The sequence below is a fragment of the Eleutherodactylus coqui genome, chromosome 12, assembly GCF_035609145.1.
Source record: "Eleutherodactylus coqui strain aEleCoq1 chromosome 12, aEleCoq1.hap1, whole genome shotgun sequence".
In the NCBI taxonomy this organism is placed as follows: domain Eukaryota; kingdom Metazoa; phylum Chordata; class Amphibia; order Anura; family Eleutherodactylidae; genus Eleutherodactylus; species Eleutherodactylus coqui.
In genome coordinates this window covers 122,949,660-122,971,410 of record NC_089848.1, presented here as the reverse complement: position 1 = coordinate 122,971,410, position 21,751 = coordinate 122,949,660, and the positions used below count along the sequence as shown (strand labels likewise).

Genomic DNA, 21,751 nt, shown 5'->3' with positions numbered 1-21,751 from the left:
CCCGGCCGCTCCACCAATGTCTCCAAATAATCCCTTTAATTCTCTGTATCCCAATTTGCCGCCCCTGCCCCCTACGTATCCACAGGCTACTGCCCAGATGGATACACCTCCCTACAGCCCTCAATCAGGACCCCCGGGCCCTGAAGTAAATAGGGGGCCGGCTTGGGACTGTCCACGTTGTGGCCAACAGAATGACTGTTTTAGAGAACTTTGTACGGTATGTGGGACTCCACGTCCCAGGGACCAGTGTAGACAACCGGTTCCCTTGTTCCCTGTTACAACCTCCACTACCCATTATAGGGAACCAAACAGACCGAGTCCACCATTGGGCACGGTCAGACAAGAGGACACCGGCGGACCATCGTCTTCTAATGACAGACCCACGGACGCAAATAGACCAACTCCCGGGTCTACAGTCACTACATGGCGACCCTGGAGCGCCACAGACCAGATGGCACTGTGTCAGCAACTGCCCAATCCCCAGACCGAGCCAGCAGCTTTCCATAGAAAGTTGGAAGTCATACAGAAAAACTACTCTGCCACTTGGACAGACATGGAATGTCTTATGAATGTAAAATGTCCTCTGGGCCTTTACAATAGTATTGCCCAATTTTGTGGTCTTGAAGAACGCCCAGATGACCCCCAGACATTACTTAGTGGTACTCAATATGTGGACAAGGTTAAGGCCTGGTTTAAGGATAAAGCCCAAGAGAGACGTACAGCCCTAACCCAGTGTAGACAGAACAAGGGCGAGTCTATTGAATGTTACTTTGGCCGTTTAGAGGAAGTAGGCAGAGATCTGGGTTTGTATGATTGTCCAAAGGCCATACATAATGCTGCTTTTTGTGAAGCCTTTATGCAAGGAATAGATAAGCGCCTGTCCGACCGCGTTAAAGCATGTACCCCTGATTGGCGACAGGCCAAACCGCGTGATCTATATAAGAAAGCTGTAGGATTTGTCATGGACACAGAAGACCACGCAAAGGGTGTTATGGTTAAACATTACACCATGGAAGGGGACACAGTCCGACTTAAAGACCCCAGGCGGGAGACCCGTAAGTGTTATAACTGCAGGGAAGACTGGACACTTGGCCCGTAATTGTCGGGCCCCTAAACGCCCCAGACAGAACATGTCAGACGAAAGGGGGCAACAGGGAAGTACGGCCAATACCACATCATCCCGCCCACAGGGAAACAACGGGTATACCAATTACCAATGAAGGTCTGGCACTCCTTCCCCCGTGTCCCTTATAGTTACTGACACATGTGGACCACAAATTTTTCAGCCTCTAAAAATCCAGGGGAAGGAGGTGCCCTTTTTAATTGACACAGGGGCCACTAAATCATGTGTCAGTACCTCACAAGTCAATGACCTTAGTATTCCCCTCTCAGACTCCATAGCCATAGCCGTTGGAGTGTCCGGTGAACCAACACCCATGCGTGAGACCGAACCCATAGAAGTCTCCTTTCAAGGGTCACGAGTCCTCACTCGCTTCCTGGTGTCACCCGCTGGGGATTGCATCATGGGAACCGATGTGATGGGACCCCTGGGGTGCTGTATTCAGCTCCATCCTTCCGGTGAGGCTCATGTCAGTACCTCCGCGGCCGACCACCAGGTATTCTGTCTCATGGCAGCAGACTTGGTCACTCCGCCTCCTTCTTGTACTGTATATGTGTTGACCCCAGAAGATACACAGGTTCTCTCAGCAGTACCAGAGACCCTATGGGCAAAAGGGAAGACAGACTTGGGGCATCTCCACGTACCCCCAGTCATGGTGTATCTCAAAGATGGGGAAAAAGCCCCCATGATTCGCCAGTATCCCCTAGCCATGGCACAGGAAGATGCAATAGCCTCCACTATTACAGAGTTATGCGCCTTGAATGCTTTAAAACCTTGCGTCTCACCCGCCAACACGCCACTCTTCCCGGTTAAAAAGAAAGGGAAGAAAGGCGAACCTGATACCTACCGGATGGTTCACGATCTAAGAGAAATTAATAAGGTGACCATCCTAGAGACACCTCTGGTTCCCAATCCATACACTCTGTTGTCCACCATACCCTCCGGAACCTGTTGGTACACTCTGGTCGATCTTGCCAATGCATTCATGTCAGTCCCCCTACACCCCGATTGCCAGTATCTGTTTGCCTTCACGTTCCGAGGAAAACAGTACTGCTGGACTGTCCTACCACAAGGGGCACAAAACAGCCCAAATCAATTCACCCGATGTATGATGCTTGTACTTGATGCATGGACGGTCCCACCGGGTGTGGCCCTGCTTCAGTATGTTGATGATCTCCTACTCTGTGCACCGGACAGACCTGCCTGCGTTGCGGCCTCACTCAGCCTCCTTTGTTTCCTTGCAGACAGCGGGTGTAAAGCCAGTAAAGACAAATTACAGTTTTGCAAATCTCATGTTGTGTTTCTTGGTCACTGCCTAGGTCCTGGTACAAAACACCTCACGCCAGAACGTACCAAGGTGGTGGAGGACATGCCACTCCCCGCCTCCCATGCTCAGTTGCGGACATTCCTGGGACTAGTGTCATACTGTCGGCCGTGGATTCGCTCTGCCTCCATGACCATGCAGCCTCTGTACGACTGCCTGAGTTCTAAGCCATTTGCTTTGTCTCCGGAAGCCGAGTCAGCTTTTCACCAGCTGAAAATGCAGATCACCAGCGCTCCGGCACTGGGTCTGCCTGACTATGACAAGCCGTTCCAAATGTACGTTACAGAGATGGCGGGACATGCTACTGCCGTCCTCACACAAGAGCATGGTGACAAAAAGCGCCCTGTAGCATACTACAGTGCACATCTTGAAGCAGTAGCCAGGGGTTCACCCTCCTGTGTACGAGCAGTTCTGGCCGTACAAGCACTGCTTGAGAAAGCTTCTGAGGTGGTCCTAGACTACCCACTTGTGGTCCTCACGCCCCATGACGTACATGTAATTCTGACACAGGTGAGCCGTAGACATCTGTCTCTTGCTAGACAGATCAAAATGGAACTTGCAGTACACTCTTCATCCAATGTCTCATTTCAACGTTGCACAACTTTGAATCCGGCCACCTTACTGCCATTAGGTGACACTGATTCAAATGGGGGAGTAAGTACAGGGGACCAGCTTTTCGCGAATTCCCTGACTGATGAGGAGGAGGCCTTTGACGCAGAACACCAGCACGACTGTGCAGCACTCATGGAGCAGGAGACAGCTGGGTTCGCACATGTCACTGATAAACCTCTCCTAAACCCCCACCTTGAAATGTTTGTGGATGGATCACGATACCAGAATGAGATGGGCAGATTTGTGACTGGGTTTGCTGTAGTATCAATGAATGAAGTACTGATAGGCCGCGCCTTGCCTCCACATATGTCAGCACAGGAAGCGGAGCTGTGCGCTCTGACCGAGGCCTGCAAATTAGCTCGGGGAGTCACTGCTAATATCTACACGGACTCCAGGTACGCGTTTGGCGTTGCGCATGACTATGGGCCGATTTGGCGCGCACGGAGCTTCTTAACAGCTCAAGGCAGACCATAAAGAATGGTGAGGCAGTAAGTAGTTTAATGTCAGCTATCATGCTCCCAAAGCAGGTAGCCATAATAAAGGTAAAAGCACACACCCAAGGGGACTCCTTGGAAAGCAGAGGCAATGAGAAGGCAGACGGAGCAGCTAAGGCTGCAGCCCTGCTGGACTGGAGGACACCCGTGTGCAGAGTTCAGACCAGGTCCTGCCCAGCGGAGGAGGATCCTGAACCCCCTGCCAAGGACCAGACTCTCTCTGTCCCACCACAGAAGGAGGTGGACCTACTCCCCTCAGGGCAAGAGCAGGAGCGCTGGGCAAGTGCAGGGGCAGTAAAAGGAAATGAAGGTTGGATGATGGGTTCCCGTATGTGTTTACCTGCGGCTGCCTATCCTAGTATGGCCCTTTTGGCTCATGGAAAGGTGCACGCCTCGCGCAATGCTATGGTAGCCCTGGTGGAGAAAATGTGGTACGCTCTGGGATTTGACAGGATGGCAAAGGCATATGTCAAGGCTTGTGAAATCTGTGCACTACACAACCCCGGTCAAGTAGTAAAGACCCCTCGGAAGTGCACTCCGCGACCTTTGTACCCCTTCCAGAGACTACAGATAGACTATATCCAGTTGCCCAGATCAGGAAGGTACGAGTATGTCTTAGTGTGCGTTGATCTGTTTTCTGGGTGGGCTGAGGCATACCCGGTTCCCAGAGCAACGGCACAGGCCACTGCCAAGAAACTTGTGTCAGAGTTGGTGTGCAGATTTGGGGTACCAGAAACCATTGAGAGCGACCGTGGTACTCACTTCACTGGAGAGGTAATGAAGGAAGTCATGTCCGCCTTAGGAGTAGAGCAGGCGTTTCACACCCCCTATCATCCGCAGAGCTCCGGAAAAGTGGAAAGACTCAATGGCACCCTCAAACTTAAGATACAGAAAGCCATGGTTGAAACAGGAAAACCCTCGCCCGAGTGCCTACCTTTGGCCCTCTACTCAGTACGGACCACGCCAAATAGGAAAACAGAACTGTCTCCTTATGAGATTCTCTTTGGCTCCATACCTAGGTTAGGGCTGTATCACCCACAAGCTCTATCCCTGGGTCATGATAAAGTTACTTCCTTTGTGCAGGACTTATGCCAAAAACTAAAAATAACACACGACCTAGTTTTCTCTTCTATTCCAGACCCTAATAGTTTGGAAGGATCCCACTCTCTGCAACCTGGAGATTGGGTGGTGGTAAAAAGACACGTCAGGAAATCACTGGAACCTCGCTTTGACGGACCATACCAGGTACTGTTAACCACTCCCACCTCGGTCAAGTTAGAAGGCAAACCCACTTGGATTCATGCCTCACACTGCAAGAAAGTTTCAACGCCTCAGCACCACGAGGGGGGTGGAGAATAAGCCCAACCCAGGGTGGTGGGGGGGGGATGGCAACCTGGACACCAGCACTGATAGTCTGGATAGGTGTATTATTTACCCTTTGTCTTCTTGGACTACTCTTTTTTCGGGACAACTCCTCACCAACTGTCAATGTAAGAAGAAGATGGACTAGTTGGGCGGAAGGACACCCCAACATATGGGAATACCTTGCAAAAGACGTACTGAATATCTCCCACATGTGCATGCCCAACCTTCGGAGTGGGGAAGATATTTTACGGACTTGCTTACTGTCTATCCCCACCCCAATAAAGACACTTCGCTCAATATATTCAATAGTGCATAACGATAGTGATGTGGAAGAGAGCAATGTTGTCCAGGAAAATACCTTTCTTAATGTATATGAATATTGTCCCTATTGTGATGCGGTCGAACATACACTTTGGTCAAATATGACTCGTTTTCGGGTCAGGAATGTCGCTCCGGCTGAGGTATGCTATAACTTCACGTGTAATAAAGAACATATGGGAGGTTGTGCGCAGAGAACCAGGGTGACTAGTGATTCCCAGAGACTCTGTAATCGCACAGTCGAGCAATGTAGAAAGGTACAGACTCCTATGCTCTGTAACCACACAGTCCGAAGCCCCAGCCATTTTAGGCACATCAAATTACCATTAGGCTGGGTCCTGTCCTGCGGTAACCTGACTTACACATACATCCCTGGTAATATCTCTGGTGGGCCGTGTGCACTGGCCAGATTAAGTATACTAATGTACCAAAAACCTAACAGCCCACAACTCACCAAAAGACAAAAGAGGGAGGTAGAAGGACTGGATAGCAAATGTGAAGGACCACCCACTCTGCTTAGCTACACAGAACATACGGCACTGGCGGTCAGTATTGTGGGTGTTCCCGGGTTGGCACAATATAACGCAAGAGTAATCAATGGATTGGCATGCGATATGGTAAAGGGCCTGAATGCCACATCACAGGCCCTGGACCTTCTCCTACTAGACATACAAGGAGTCAGGAAAGCAGCTTTACAAAATAGAGCCGCCATAGATTACCTGTTGCTCACAATAAACCACGGATGTGAGGAATTTGAGGGGATGTGTTGTTTCAACCTCTCTGATCACTCAGAATCCATTCACCAAAAGATCAATACCTTGGGAAAAATAGCTACTAGCATAAAACAGGATAAAGACCAGGGATGGTTTAGTTTTCTTAACCCTGCAAATTGGTTCTCTGGTCTGGGGGGATGGTTCATGGGAATCCTACAAAGTATAGTACAGATAATTGTCATGCTGTTGTGTATATATATAGTAATCAAAGTCATAATCTCTTGTGTGGGCAAATGTACGGCAAAAGCCTTTTCGGCCCCTGTGTAGGCTGACCCTTGCTGGATGAAGGTTAGACATACTGTCCAGGGACCTGACTAGGCCGTCAGCGCCATCGGGCGATAGAACTGGACCCTGCGTGTGTCTTCCCTGATTCCAAAATGGGGGAATGATAGGGGCTAAAAGGGTTAATATATGTTGCTTAGCAAGCCATTTGAGAATTTTATGTGTAAAAGAGCTGATGACTACCTGTGGTTTCCTGTCTTGAGTTCTACGCCTGACCTGAGTGGAATCAGGAAGGTCACCAGAGCAGATGTCCTTTAGTTTAGCAAGAAATGGCTTAACCACAGAGAGTTATCAGTTCTTTAAAAAGAATGTGCTTGTCTAAGTCATATGTGAAATCACGAGTTTTTCCCTGTTTAACCACAAGTCGCATCCCTGCGAGGGCGACTGGCTATAAAAACCAAGACATACAGAGAATAAACAGAGTTCATTGCTTCAACCATATACCGTGTGTAAAGGTCAATGCTTTGCCTCTCAGGAGCGCTCCTACCTAGGTCAATTTGGAAACGGACAACATCACTGACCAGTCTGTTTGAGCAGACTAACCCCCGACAGTATATTTCTTTCTTTCCATGCTACCTGTAAATTTATGACACTTCTTTGCCAGGTGACACACACTACAACGGGTGTTTCCACATTTCACAAACCCTTTATACTGTAGCCACTGTGTTTTACTTCTGTGAGGAAAAGAGGCTTGGGGATAACACTTCCCCCAAATTCTTGTCCTTTTTGCCACAACCCTGACTCCCTTATCTAAAATGCTATCCGTTATTTTATCTTGACGCAATACCCAGAGAAATTTATAAAATAGCTTTCTGATCATGTTAAAATCATTACTAGATGTTGTGGAGAATATTAAACATTCCTCATTGTGTGGATCCTCTTTTTATTCCACTAGATCTTTCCTTTTCAATGTATCTACCTTAATTGGTCCTTTCAATAATGAATCATTGTATCCTCTCTCCCTCAATCCCTGTTTGATTTCCTTCTGTGTTGTATTATAACCCAGTGGTGTGGTGCATGCACGTTTAGCCCTAATCAACTCCCCTGTGGGTATTGCCTCAATGACATGCCCCGGGTGAGCACTCTCGGCGTGAAGTGTTGTATTTCCTGCAGTGTTTTTTCTATACAATTCCCATACAGCCAGAAATCCAAAAATGAAGTCTAATTGTTCGCATAAGTACTGATGAATTTTAGTTTGAAAGTGTTCACATTAATATATTCAGAGAATTCTTCTAACATTATCAATGCATCTGTCACTTCATTATGTTTCTCCCATATGATGATCCTATCATCAATGGAACGTCCATACCACACCATGTGGCCATACATAGGATTATTCTCACTAAAGATGTATCTTGACTTCCACCAGCTCATGGTTAGATTCACTATCGTAGGTGGAAATCGAGAGTCCATCGGGGCTCCCAATACCTGTAAAAGATACATGTTGTCAAATGAAAAAAAATGTTGACACAATAATTAATTCTTTCAACTCACTAGAATAATTGCTTTGCTGGTTTAAATAAAAACCTACTGCCTGTACGGCCACATGGTGGGGCATACTTGAATAGAGATCCTTGATGTCACAAGCTATCCAGAAACAATTTTTATGCCATCCAATATATTGCAACTGTTGTATGACCGACCGACTATCCATAAGGAAGCCTGGTACTCTTACCTAATGGTTGCAGGGATCGATCCACCCACAAACTATTATTTATTCTATGCATTACTTACATTGCACCAGATCATCATTTATGGTGACCAGATTTCCTCCTAAGGACTGACAGTCACGTCTGGCATTATCCCAGTGAACCGCTTCATCTTCTTCGGTGCCAAATATTCCATAACACTTAAATACATTAACAGGATATCATTATAGTTCTATAAGATTAGTTGTATTACATTGCTAAATATAAATGGCAATCTACAGTACATTTACTATCATAAATTCCTAGCTTTCACTTTAACCCTTTGCAATCCAATTTTAGATTCATGGTTTCCTAGGAGGCTTTCTCTTTCTGCCATTGTACAATGGCGCCATCTGCTGGCTAGAGCCAGTACTGCGGTATGGGACATGCTGGAGAGGCCCCTAATAACAAAGTGGCCGGTAATATACAGTAAGGCCGCCTGCAGACGGGCGGAAATCCCGCGGCGGGATTATCTGTGGGATTTCCGCCACTAAAAGCCTGCATAGGAGTGCATTACAATACGCACTCCTATGCAGACGGCCGCGGTTTGGCCGCACGAAATGTCACGCAGCAAACAAACCGCGGCATGTCCTATTACTGTGCGGGGCTCGCAGAGCCTCGCACAGAAACGTCACTCACCCGGCCGCCGGCTCCGGTCTGCGCATGCGCCGGCTGCCCGGCAGCCAGCACATGAAACAGCCGGGGCCGCCAGGTGCGGGTGAGTACGCGCTCCTCCCTGCAGGCGCTGGGGTCGGGTCCCGCGGGACCCGCCCGTCTGCAGGCAGCCTAAGAATACCCTGCCGGATGTCTTTCAACATCGGAGCTGTACAGCCTTCAATCAGAATGTCTTCAGATGTCAGACAGTGGATTGGAAAGGGTTAAGAGCGCTATGATAATAAAGACGGCAGGTGAAGCTATCTGGATAGGCCTGTATGACTAGGGTCTGAAGGGAAGGTCACATGTCTACACGTTGGGGAGTCCCACCGAAAGCCATGTATCTCCTATCCACAAGGTAACTGATAAATGGATGATTGCTGGGATCCCTACTAGAGTTGAGCGAGCACGCTCGGTAAAGGCAGATACTAAAGCAAGCATCGCTCTTGTCGAGTAACTGCATACTCATCTGAGCAAATGAGGGGGAAGGGCGATGGGAGGGAGCGGAGGGGAGCAGGGGTGAGAGTGAGAGAGATCTCTCTCTCTTTCTTTCTCCCCCCCCCCCCCCACATTTGACCGGACGAGTATGCAGATACTCGAGAAGAGCGATGCTCGCTCGAGTATCTGCCTTTACCGAGCATGCTTGCTAATCTCTAATCCCTATCAATCATGAGTTCCCGCTGCGCATGCGTGACCGTGGGTGCATTTGCTATCTATGGATATAGCTGAGCAATGAACTCAGTAATCTCCCTCAAACCCATTCACTAATGGGACTCTAAGTGACTGGGACCAGGATGAGCTGTCTCTAATGAAAAGGTGGGTCATGTGGAGCAGTCTGTAAGGGACACATCCATGAAAAGCAGCCTATTAGGGACAGGGTGTCATATGGAGCAGCCTATAAGGGACATGAGGTCATATGCAGCAGTCTATAAGGGACATGAGGTCATATGCAGCAGTCTATAAGGGACAGGATGTCATATGCAGCAGTCTATAAGGGACAGGATGTCATATGCAGCAGTCTTTAAGGAACAGGATGTCATATGCAGCAGGCTATTAGGGACATGAGGTCATATGCAGCAGTCTATAAGGGACATGAGGTCATATGCAGCAGTCTATTAGGGACATGAGGTCATATGCAGCAGTCTATAAGGAACAGGATGTCATATGCAGCAGTCTATAAGGGACATGAGGTCATATGCAGCAGTCTATAAGGAACAGGATGTCATATGCAGCAGCCTGTAAGGGACATGAGGTCATATGCAGCAGTCTATAAGGGACATGAGGTCATATGCAGCAGTCTATTAGGGACATGAGGTCATATGCAGCAGTCTATAAGGGACATGAGGTCATATGCAGCAGTCTATTAGGGACATGAGGTCATATGCAGCAGTCTATAAGAGACATGAGGTCATATGCAGCAGTCTATAAGGGACATGAGGTCATATGCAGCAGTGTATTAGGGACATGAGGTCATATGCAGCAGTCTATAAGAGACATGAGGTCATATGCAGCAGTCTATAAGGGACATTAGGTCATATGCAGCAGTCTATTAGGGACATGAGGTCATATGCAGCAGTCTATAAGGGACAGGATGTCATATGCAGCAGTCTATAAGAGACATGAGGTCATATGCAGCAGTCTATAAGAGACATGAGGTCAGTCTCAGCCATGTTCTTCTACATCCTGAGATTTCTGCTTTTAATTTAAAAAAGGCTTGACATATTTGATAAATGCCTCAGCTTTCATCCTCTGCTGAATTGCAGTACTGTTTTAGGTCAACAACATGGTGCATCAGGACCTTGGTGGTGGCTTTATTCCCAGTATATTTGTATGTGTTTGGACACTGAATTTGTGTTGCTGTAGAAGTTAGAAATGACTGCAAAATCAACGTAGTTCTCAAGAGAAGTCGCCATAATGGTATGAGACAAATGGAGAAGAAAAGGAGAGAATGAGTCAAGTAAGATATGATGCTATATCCAGTAACTGTGCTGTGATTACCTTAGTCTGCAGTGCCTGTGCATCAACGGTATCGATTACTATACAGTCACTGCATCACCATGTCATGCTATACTTTACCACAGTCCCCATTTACATAACCCAGCCACGGTAAAGTTATGAGCACAACCACAAAACATGATGCTAAATGGTTAACCGAGGCTCAGCTTTTCAGCCCACCGCAGCTGCTGGCACCACCTATACTGTTCCTCAGACCCTAGCATAATGGCAATTTTTCTTTAGACTATACCCCTGCTTAAATTCTAGAATAATACAGTATCCCCCAACGCATCCCACCATCGCCTTCATGTGGGGCTGCATACACAAGTTCCTATTGCCGTGTGCTCTACATTCTATATCCTACAATATTACCCGCTAATAATAATATTGTACTTGTGTTGTCAAAATTACCTTTTGTCCAAATGGAAGCCAATCTGGTGGACATCCACCGTCCGGTGCAGGAACAGTGGGGGCTAATGGAGCATTAATGGAACTATTTGTTCTTTCACAGATAAATGCACTAGAAAGACCACAATGTACGTCACTCCAAAGTCCTATGAAAAATTATATAGAAAGTATTGAGTTCTGTACAAATATGCAGTGCAGTTACAAAGTGCTCATACTCTAATATATTCTAGCTTACTATTCTGCCTGCGTCGCAGCTTCAGGGTGCGGAGGGTAGGAGGGAGCAGCGGGTGCAGGCTCAGCCGTGAGCTGCTTTACATTGATTTCTAGAGCAGGATCTTCCTTGCAGCCAGTTGCACGGACAAGCTGGTAGCCTACTGTTACTGCTCCTTCCTGACACCCATGGACTGTAGCTGCTCTCAGCACAATTCTATCATAGTCCATGTTCACATCTGCATCTGAGGGTCTATTCAGAGCCTCTGCCGCAGATCCCGCACAACATAGGGAATAGGATAGCCCAGCATGCTGCACTTCTTTGTTTGTAAAAATGTCGTGAGCAGAACAGAAGCGAGACGGACCGCAATATAGTCTGTCTGGTGCCATTTCTTTCTTTCATACAATGGATGCTGCATTCTGTTTTCTTGCTCTCGTGATGGAACTGGTGTGAGTCCAGCCATGGCAAGTTTTACAAGAAGATATTGTAACAGTAGCTTGTTAACCGCGACTTCGTTCACATGGAATTTGCATTTTTAAAGCTGCACTGTGATTGGTTGCTATGGGCAACACAGACTTTCCTTAAAATCTCAATCCATGTTAAAGTGTCTGTGGCCGAAGCCCACCGGACAAGGCTGGGTATCTCTGATAGCTTAATAATCACATATGTGCCTCACTGACGTCTGCCCTCACGTGTCTGCCCATTTGTGCACCCACTTTTCCCTCTACCATGAGATGGTTAACATTGATTTCTAGAGCAGGATCTTCCTTGCAGCCAGTTGCACGGACAAGCTGGTAGCCTACTGTTACTGCTCCTTCCTGACACCCATGGACTGTAGCTGCTCTCAGCAACAATATTATCATAAGCGATATTCACATCTGTATGGCGCAGCGCCATGTTTTTTTTTTTTATTAGTAGTAGATTTTTCAGGTAATTTATTAGTCCCCCACCACCATCATCAAGGGTATTCATTTAACCGATTTTGGAAGGATGGAAGGCTGAGTCAACCTTGAGCCGGCTACCTGAACCAAGCGGGGATGGAAGTCGCAACCTTCAGGTTGTGAGTAAGAGCTTAGGACTGCATTTCTGCTGCCTTAGCACTCTGCACCACAAGGGACTCATGCGCCTGCGCATCACCAGATAAATCTGTCTTGTCGCACTCCCTAGAGGACTCTATACGCTTTGGGGATAAAATGTAGCTTAATGCCTTCCTCCCTTCCAAATTTAATCACAATCGCTTCAGCAGTTTAGCCGTGAAAAGGTAACAAACAGACGGATAAAGTTACTTTTGCATTTATAATATTAGTATGGATGTCTGTAATAGCAATCATAGGTAATCAGTATCATCATCTGTATTTGCCTCTATTTGCTTTCATGGGTTTTACTTTCTACGGATTTGCACGCCCTATATTGTACTACTTGCCGTCTTATTGGGATGCGCCAATTAATTCAGACATACGATTTGCCAAACATGAAGCATAAGTAAACTCTCCTTTCTCCCATACTGTAATATGCAGAATCTGTACTTGTTCAAGCTGCAAATTGTCACAATGTTTCAATTAGAAATATCATTATAGGTTTACCCCGCTCTGTATGCATCTGCGTGCAAAACTCATCATTATTGGCAAAGTCAGGCTGACGTAACGCCCAGGCAACAAATTCAACTGGAGAACCGTCCATCCACCTAATGACAAATAACGCGGTTAGCATAACATTAGAGCAGAACACACATGCTTATAGGGGAAAGATCACAAAGCCTTTGCAGTTCCCGATCTGCATCAAGCATGTATACAACAGCTATGTACTGTATATCGCCGATAAAACATTTATTAACCAAAAATATAAATATTGGCGGCTTTATCTATTAAGCACCTACTTAAATTCTTTATCCAGTCCTAAACGCAGGCCAATGTAATACGGTTTTTCTGTTTTTGTAAAAATCTAGAAATGAAAATGAGAAGATGAAAGTGAGTAAGGCTCTGTTCGCACCAGCGTCACGGCTGCTCTAATTTGGTATTTGTTCTTTAAATTCCCTGGATGACGGTGTGTGCTTTATGGGAGCTGCACTGAATCTGGCTTAGTACACAGAAATGTGTCCATAAACTAATAATGTGACTGTTCCCAGCAAGAGAAACCATGTGATCTTGTAGATATGATACCTTTTATTGGCTAACAAACATACATGATGTAATAGCGAGCTTGTGAGCCTCTCAGGCTCTTCGTCAGGCGATAATGTAATAGATCTGAAGAGGAATGAATATTTATACACACCTATAACATACATACTTATGACAGGGCACAGACATGGATGGGATTGGTTTCTTCTATGGTTTTGGGAATATAAATTGATAACAACCTTTGACACGCTGAATACTGGGTTTAATTATTCCCCGGGATTTATGTGTGAATGGGAGGTGTGAGACATTTATTGCACAGATAAGACCCCCATCAACAGTAATTCAGGGACCATAAACTTTCACTCCCTTATCAGTGTCTAGTTAAAAATGTTTGTGTACCTCTTGTACAATTTCTAGTCTGACGACCTCTCCCCCCCACCCCCCAACAGTAATTCAGGGACTATAAAACTTTCACTCCGCTATCAGTGTCTAGACAAAAGGAATTCTGCAACGGAAAACAAACTTTTTTTAAGTGCAAACCAACCACATCCATATCCGTGCCTTGTCATAAGTATATATATATATATATATATATATATATATATATATATATATATATATATATATATATATATATATATATATATATATCTCCATATCTGTGCCATGTCATAAGTATGTATGTTATAAGTGTGTATAAATATTCATGCCTCATCAGATCTATTCAATTTTTAGCCTGACGAAGAGCCGAGAGGTTTGCAAGCTCACTATTACATCATGTATTTTTGTTAGCCATTAAAAGGTATCATATCGACATGATCACGTGGTTTCTCTTGCTGGGAACAATCACATTTTGCTCTACTAGCTAACACCGTACCAAACCTTTGTTTTCATTAAACTAATAATAGCTCTCTTATAATAATGGCTCTGCTGACCCTTTCCCAGTCTACACAGCAAAGGTCAAAAGTAAGTGTCAGGAAACAGGAAATGTCAGCTTATTGTGTTTGCTTCACTGGGCAGTGTGAAAACTGAAATATTTCAGGATTTATTTTAATATTTGAATAGTCACATAAAAACCTATGCTATAAACCCGATAGAAAGAATGTGTCATTTTGATACTAAAACTTTAAATGGGTTGACCGAGTTTTAAAAATTATTAAACTGCAGTAAATGTTATAAAATACTGTGCATTAAAACAAAGATTGCTCACCAGTTATATTCCACACCGCTCTAGCACCAAAGGTTCGGTCATCCCTGCTGTTCTTTGTTTATGTTTCCTGCAGTGATGATGTGGCAGACATCCATGTGACTGGCTTCAACTTTGATGCCAGCATGAGGATAGTGATTGCGTATAAAATGTCATCACTGCAGGAAGACTAAAAAAATTTAAAAGGGTTGTACCAAATTGAACTTGTATTACCTAACCATAGGAGGACGCTGAGACCCCCAATGATCCTGAGAATGCAAGTCCAGTGACCTCCTTTTCCCCTTAATATGGGTTCTCTGCACCTCCCTACAGTGAGAAGGAGACAATGATGAGAAAGGAGGGACACAGGACCCCATGCTCAGGATAAGAGGTGGTCTCAACGGTAAAACCTCTACCAATCAGACTTCTCACCTATCATGTGGATAGGTGGCAGTTTATGTTTGGTACAACCACTTAAACAGGTGAGCAACATTAGTTGTTTTTTTTTAGAAGATTCAGTGCAGGAATTTTTTTTTGTTTTTTAATTCTGAGACAACCTCTTTAACGTGTTGCTCTGAGAGCCATGTGGCATGTAGGAATCTATGCTCACTACACCATCTATTTAATGTATTCAGGGCCAGTTGCACCAATGGTTTGATTAGTGATCAACAAGAGGTGATCGTTGAACAAGTAGTAAAACCTTGCACCAACACTGGGAGCTGCACTTGCAATTAAGACCCGTGTGTGTAGGAATGCTGACAGCATAATGGGCCAGGTTCAAGCACTGCGGACTCTGGTCTACCAACTCTTGATGACCTACCCTGAGGATATGTCATACTGTAAATAGTATTTGTGCCTGTAAAATCAATTAGTCCATTACGTAAACATGCTGTACGGTGAAGGTGATAACCCTTGGAAGAACTGACCGACAAATTTAAGAAAAGGTTTTCTTGGGTGGTGAAATTACATTTTTGTTTGCTGCTGGGAGCGACCATGTTTTACTATCACCCTGAATGCTGGATCACCTGACTACCGTCACCAATCACCATGCACAGTACATTTTTTCTAAGTTGAACCTTTGATTGCAGATCACCTGAGCTTAGTTTAGCAAATCTTAGATCCAAAAGTGTAGTGCGTTTTGCTTAAGGAAGTATTTGTTGAAAGGCTCTCCAGTGCACAGGCTGCAACTTCACTAGTGTCGTGTTTCAATAAGTGAGACTTACTTTAAAAAAGAGGGAGTCTGGGTGAGTACCCATAGATGCCTCCCTCAAGTGGTCCAAGGTGACACAGTGTTGTGAACAGATAGTGGAGGAGTACAATCAAAAAAGATTTGAGTGAAGTCCAATTTATTGGTAAACACACAAACCACACGGTTACAAATGCATAAGGAGATGAGGCGCAAAGTATATTTCAGAGGCTACGGGGACTCCTTTGTCAAGCACAAGTCATCAACATGTCCTCCCTACATGTAGGAGGTTGGGACAACATTGGTGAAGTTGCACCCTAAGCCGCAGAAGACCTTTTTAACTAATACTTCTCTATTTTTGCTCGAGATATGGGATATTTCGGGATTCTCCATACCTGCTCTCCTCTGGATGTCCCCAAGACAGGGTGTTACCTCTGTTGATGGCTATCCCATACTTTTAGGTGAACTCAGACTGGAGGCATAACAGCTAACCCTTCCAGGTTGGGTCTTTAATGCCAGATGAATCCTTCTCCTGTACATTCATATCTATTAACAACATTCCTCACCTCTGGCAGAGGCGCTGTCCTGGTTACCTGTTTATTAGGTGTTTTTATTAAATCTAGTTTACAGTTGATCGCAGCTACCTGAATCGGGATCAACATCATGGTTGGTGCAACTGGCCCTCAATCAACTAGTGGGCAGAAATAGAATACTGTTTAGAGGTATGTAGTGAATGTACGTAGCTCTAAATGGTTTAAACGTTATGGATATATTGCAGATCTGCTGTAGTTTTCAGCCTCTGCATTAAAAAAGGATGAAGTCCAGAGTAAAAGTCTGCTGCACGACAATTTCCATGCGGATTTAGGGCTGACCTGTTTAAATCTCATCCACTTTGCTGCTATTGTAAATGCTGCAGATTGTCTGCACATAAAATCTAAAGTGCACCGCCCCGTGTAGTCGTACCTTAGGGTGCATTCACACGAGCATGCACAAGCACGCGTGAATGCAGGTCTGTGCAGCAGTGCTTCCAATGGGGCCGCGGCTGCTGCCAGCGGCCCCATTGAACGCAATAGAATGCCTGCAACCCCTGCAGTGATTTTCAAGGAAGGCCTTATAATATAAGCTCTTCCCTGAAAATCACCTGTGGTGTGTGTAAAAAAAGAAAATAAATTATATATATATATATATATATATATATATATATATATATATATATATATATATATATATATATATATATATATATATATATACACACACACTATATATATATCTATATATATAAAATTGAATGTATGTCTGTATGCGTGCGTGTCTGTCTGTTTGTCCTTTATGCGCTACTACACCCTTCATCCGATCGCCATGAAACTTTGGGAAGTTGTTGAGTACACTCCTGGGAAGATTATAGGCATACTACAAATATTCTACGATAAATGGCGCGTGCGCGAGCGTCGTCGACGGTTACAACCCCCCCACGTAGATCGTTCGATTTCCATCATTGCCACTAATTCTCTCAATTCCCGAGGTCGTAGAAACATGAAATTTGGCCCGAGCATTGATTATGTCATAAATAGGAAAAGCTAATGGGTCCAAACTCGATTACTCAATTCTAGGCGCAAAAGAATTAGCGCCAAAATTTTACGTACGGAATCTAATTTTCTCACCTCCCAATGTCATAAAAACTCGAAATTTGGCACGAGCATTGATTATGTCATAAATAGAAAAAGTTAATGGGTTCCAACTCGAATATTCAATTCTAGCGCAAAAGAATTAGCGTCCAAATTTTACGTACGGAATCTAATTTTCTCACTTCCCAATGTCATAGGAACTTGAAATTTGGCACGGGCATTGATTATGTCATAAATAGGAAAAGCTAATGGGTCCCAACTCGATTATTCAATTCTATGCGCCAAAGAATTAGCGTCCAAATTTTACGTACGGAATCTAATTTTCTCACATAGAAACTTGAAATTTGGCACGGGCATTGAATATGTCATACATAAGAAATGCTAATGGGTCCCAACTCGATTATTCGATTCTATGCGCCAAAGAATTAGCGTCCAAATTTTATGTACAGAATGTAATTTTCTCACATAGAAACTTGAAATTTGGCACGGGCATTGAATATGTCATAAATAGGAAAAGCTAATGGGTCCCAACTCCATTATTCAATTCTATGCGCAAAAGAATTAGCGTCCAAATTTTACGTACGGAATCTAATTCTCTCACTTCCTGATATATATATATGAATGTATGTCTGTCTGTCTGTCTGTCTGTCCTTTATGCATTACTACACCATTCATCCAATTGCCATGAGACTTTAGGAAGTTGTTGAGTACACTCCTGGGAAGATTATAGGCATAGTACAACTATCCTACGATAGGTGGGGTGCGTGCGAGAGTCGTCGACAGTTATGCCCCTCAGACAAAGATCGCTTGCTTTCCATCTCAAGCACGAAAGCAAAAGGCATTACGAGCAACGGGATGCGTGTTCAACCAGAAAATGATGCACCGCCGAACGTTTCGCAAGACAATTGCTGGATATTGAGAATGCTGAGGTAAAATGAAAGCTGTGCTGTGATTGGTTGTTATTTCTTATACTGCTGAGGTAACATGAAAGCTGTGCCCTGTGATTCGTTGTTATATATTATACCACTAAGGTAACATGAAAGCTGTGCTGTGATTGGTTGCTATATATAATACCGCAGAGGTAACATGAAAGCTGCGCTGTGATTGGTTGCTATTTTTTATGAAGGTTGCGCTGTGATTGGTTGCTATTTTTTATGAAGGTTGCGCTGTGATTGGTTGTTATATATTATACCACTGAGGTAACATGAAAGCTGCGCTGTGATTGGTTGTTATATATTATACCACTGAGGTAACATGAAAGCTGCGCTGTGATTGGTTGTTATCTAGATATATAAAAACGAATGAATGTATGTCTGTCTGACTTCGCAGCAACGCGCGATGGGTAAGCTAATATATATATATATATATATATATATATATATATATATATATATCCACCACTGCCATGTAAAGAATCCCCGCAGGGCATAAAGAATCCCCTGCCACAGCTGTCACAGCGCTGTGGCACAGGATCGGGATGTTCTCCCATTGCTTTCAATGGGGTCGGCAATTCTGCAATCCCATTAAAAGCAATAGGTTGCCGGCAAGCCCTGCAGGGATTTTCAGGGAAGGGCTTTAAATATAAGCCCTTCCCTGAAAATTATCCCTAAAATGTGTTAAAAATAAAAAGCTGCCGGGGCTCAGGCACGTCTAGCCTTTCTTCTCCCTGTACTGCTCTAGCTCTGTTTCGGCTGGCATGGATTTAAAATCCCCACCTGCTGAAAGGGCTGTATCTGATTGGCTGAGTGCTTCATTGAATGTGCTGCCTGTGATTGGTTACAGCGCTCAGACAATCACAGGCAGCTCTAGGCCATTCATAGAATTCTGGTAGCTGAGCAGAGGTGAGTATATATATATTTTTTATTTTTAACTAGAGATGAGCGAGCATACTCGGAAAAGCACTACTTGCTCGAGTAATGTGCTTTATCCGAGTATCGCAGTGCTCGTCCCTGAAGATTCGGGTGCGATACGGAGCGGGGAGCTGCAGGGGAGAGCGGGGAGGAACGGAGGGGAGATCTTTCTCTCCCTCTCTCCCGCCCGCTCTCCCCTGCTCCCCGCTGCGACTCACCTGTCAGCCGCAGCGGCACCCGAATCTTCAGGGACGAGCACTGCGATACTCGGATAAAGCACATTACTCGAGCAAGTAGTGCTTTTCCGAGTATGCTCGCTCATCCCTATTTTTAACACATTCTAGGGATGATTTTCAGGGAAGGGCTTAATTTAAAGACCTACCCTGAAAATCTCTGCAGGGCTTACCAGCAGCCCATTGCTTTCAATGGGACTGCAGAAGTGCTAGTTCCATTGAAAGAAATGGAAGAACATCGCAATCCTCTGCCACAGCTGTCACAGCTGTGGCAAGGGATTCTTTACTCCCTGCGGAGCTGTGACAGCTGTGGCAGGGGATTCTTTACTCCCTGCGGAGCTGTGACAGCTGTGGCAGGGGATTCTTTACAGTGCTGTCACAGTGTTCAGTGACAAGGGGACTCCCCGCTGGGGAATACTGATGTGCACCACAGGCCTATGGTGCACGCATGTCCTATGTTTTGCAGGTACGTGCGTTTGCACGCCTGTAAAACATGGACATGTGAACATACTGTAGGGAACCAATGATTATAACAGGCACATGTTTTTGTGTGGATAATTGTAAGCACATAAACTCGCTCATGTGAATCCACTGTTATATACATCTTTCGCAAATTTTCATAAAAGCTGGTTAGATTGGATAACTGTATAGTTTATGTAACCTTGCTTCAGTGTCCCAATAGTAATATCCAGATTAAAAGGAGCATAAAGGTCAAGAAAAGCTTTTCTGCTGAAGATATTGGCAAGGGGGCGGGATCAGAACAAATTGGAGTATTTCACATTTAATGAATGAACTTTCTTTAGCAGAAACTGAATAATCCCCAAGTACTTTTTGGTCACCAACAGTCAGGATAAAACCACTGGTTACCCTAACTGGTGCCTGACCTCACTGTCTCCTTATGGGGAAATAGTTGGGCAACAATCGAAGTCCGTTACGGTTTGAAGTTTATCTCAACTGCTGTGTGATCTGAAGTCGCTGTGGGCCCCTAGGCTAAAGTAAGAAGAATGTTAGTATTCTGGACTTACGTATTTCCAAAGGAATTTCCGCTCAGATTCACTGTTAATGGTGACAAGATGGGAAGAACTTCTTCTACAGAATTCTTGTGCTTTCTCCATCGGCATTCGATCTTTGCTAATATAGTATTGGCTGTCGTTATAGATTAGCCAACCATCATGTGTAAAGTTATATGCTGTGATGTAAAGAGGATACAAATACTTCATTATTACACGCAAGTGAGAAATGCAAATGCAAAGTGATGCAAATGGCGCATAAAATGATACAACAGCAGCATGGCAGGACGGGTAATTAATTGTTATCAATCATTATTCTACGGTGAACTCAATATACCTCTGATATTCAATCTCCCCATCACATTGTTTGACATCTCATTGGGTTCACTGTATGTTTACATACATGTTATTTATTTATTGAGCCTGGGTCTGGAGTCGGTATCAGTTTAGGGGGACTGTATTAGTCTTTATTAGTTTGGGGGGTCTGAGTCTAGATCTGTATTAGTTTAGGGAACATAGTTGGGTATCTGTCTTAATGTACAGAGTTTGGGCTCTATATTCATTTAGGGGGTCTGTATTTATTTAGGCGTCTATAGTTAGAGGGTTTGGTCTGGGGTTTAGGCTGCTTTGTGTTGTACATATCATTGAACTGGTCCACAGACCAGATCAGTCTATATTTAAGGTGCGCTCACAGATTGCCGATTTGCTGTTGATTATGTTGTCTATTTAGTTGCAGAGCTGCAGAAGATTGCACCCTTTAAATTGGAATGCAATTGAAAGTGTGAAATCTGCTGCAAATCAGTAAGGCTGACTTCACATGGGTGAGCGCGATGTGTATAGTACCCCAGAATTTGGGGTCCCAAAGCCCATTTAACACTGGATCAGCTAAATTGTGTATAATAAAGGAAAAACTGGGAAAAATTATGTGAAATGTATGTTAAATTATGAAGCAACAACAATGTCTGGTTTACTAGGGGTTAATTCCAAATGTATAATATTCACATTTGCTAGCTCTGTATGATTAGGCAGAATTTCAGCTAATTCTCTGTCACTAGTTTCAGTCATCCTTAGATAGCTTGGGCATTAGAGAGTTAGTTGGCACCTTGCCTAGGATTGGGTGACACAGAGAGTATAAAAGCGGGAGAAAAGGTGGAGTTAGAGGGTTAGAAGGAGAAAGGTTTTTAGGAGGAGAAGGAGGAGAAGAGTTGGTGAGAGGTAATGGAAGGAGCCAGAGAATGGAGAGATGAAGAAAAGGAAGAAAAAGAAGAGAGTGGTCTGAGGTGGGGGAAAGTGAAAT

General features: G+C 44.6%; 1 protein-coding gene across 1 annotated transcript in view; it reads right to left on the bottom strand.

The window, feature by feature from the left end:
• Positions 1-21,751, bottom strand: part of LOC136586617 (macrophage mannose receptor 1-like) — a 300,895-nt gene that overhangs the window by 147,981 nt on the left and 131,163 nt on the right. The window contains exons 16-20 of the mRNA XM_066584760.1: positions 20,470-20,633; positions 13,121-13,185; positions 12,828-12,928; positions 11,037-11,179; positions 8,023-8,137 (exon numbers count right to left, since the gene is read on the bottom strand). Coding sequence (XP_066440857.1) covers positions 8,023-8,137; positions 11,037-11,179; positions 12,828-12,928; positions 13,121-13,185; positions 20,470-20,633 — 588 coding nt within the window. The remainder of the gene's footprint in view (positions 1-8,022; positions 8,138-11,036; positions 11,180-12,827; positions 12,929-13,120; positions 13,186-20,469; positions 20,634-21,751) is intronic.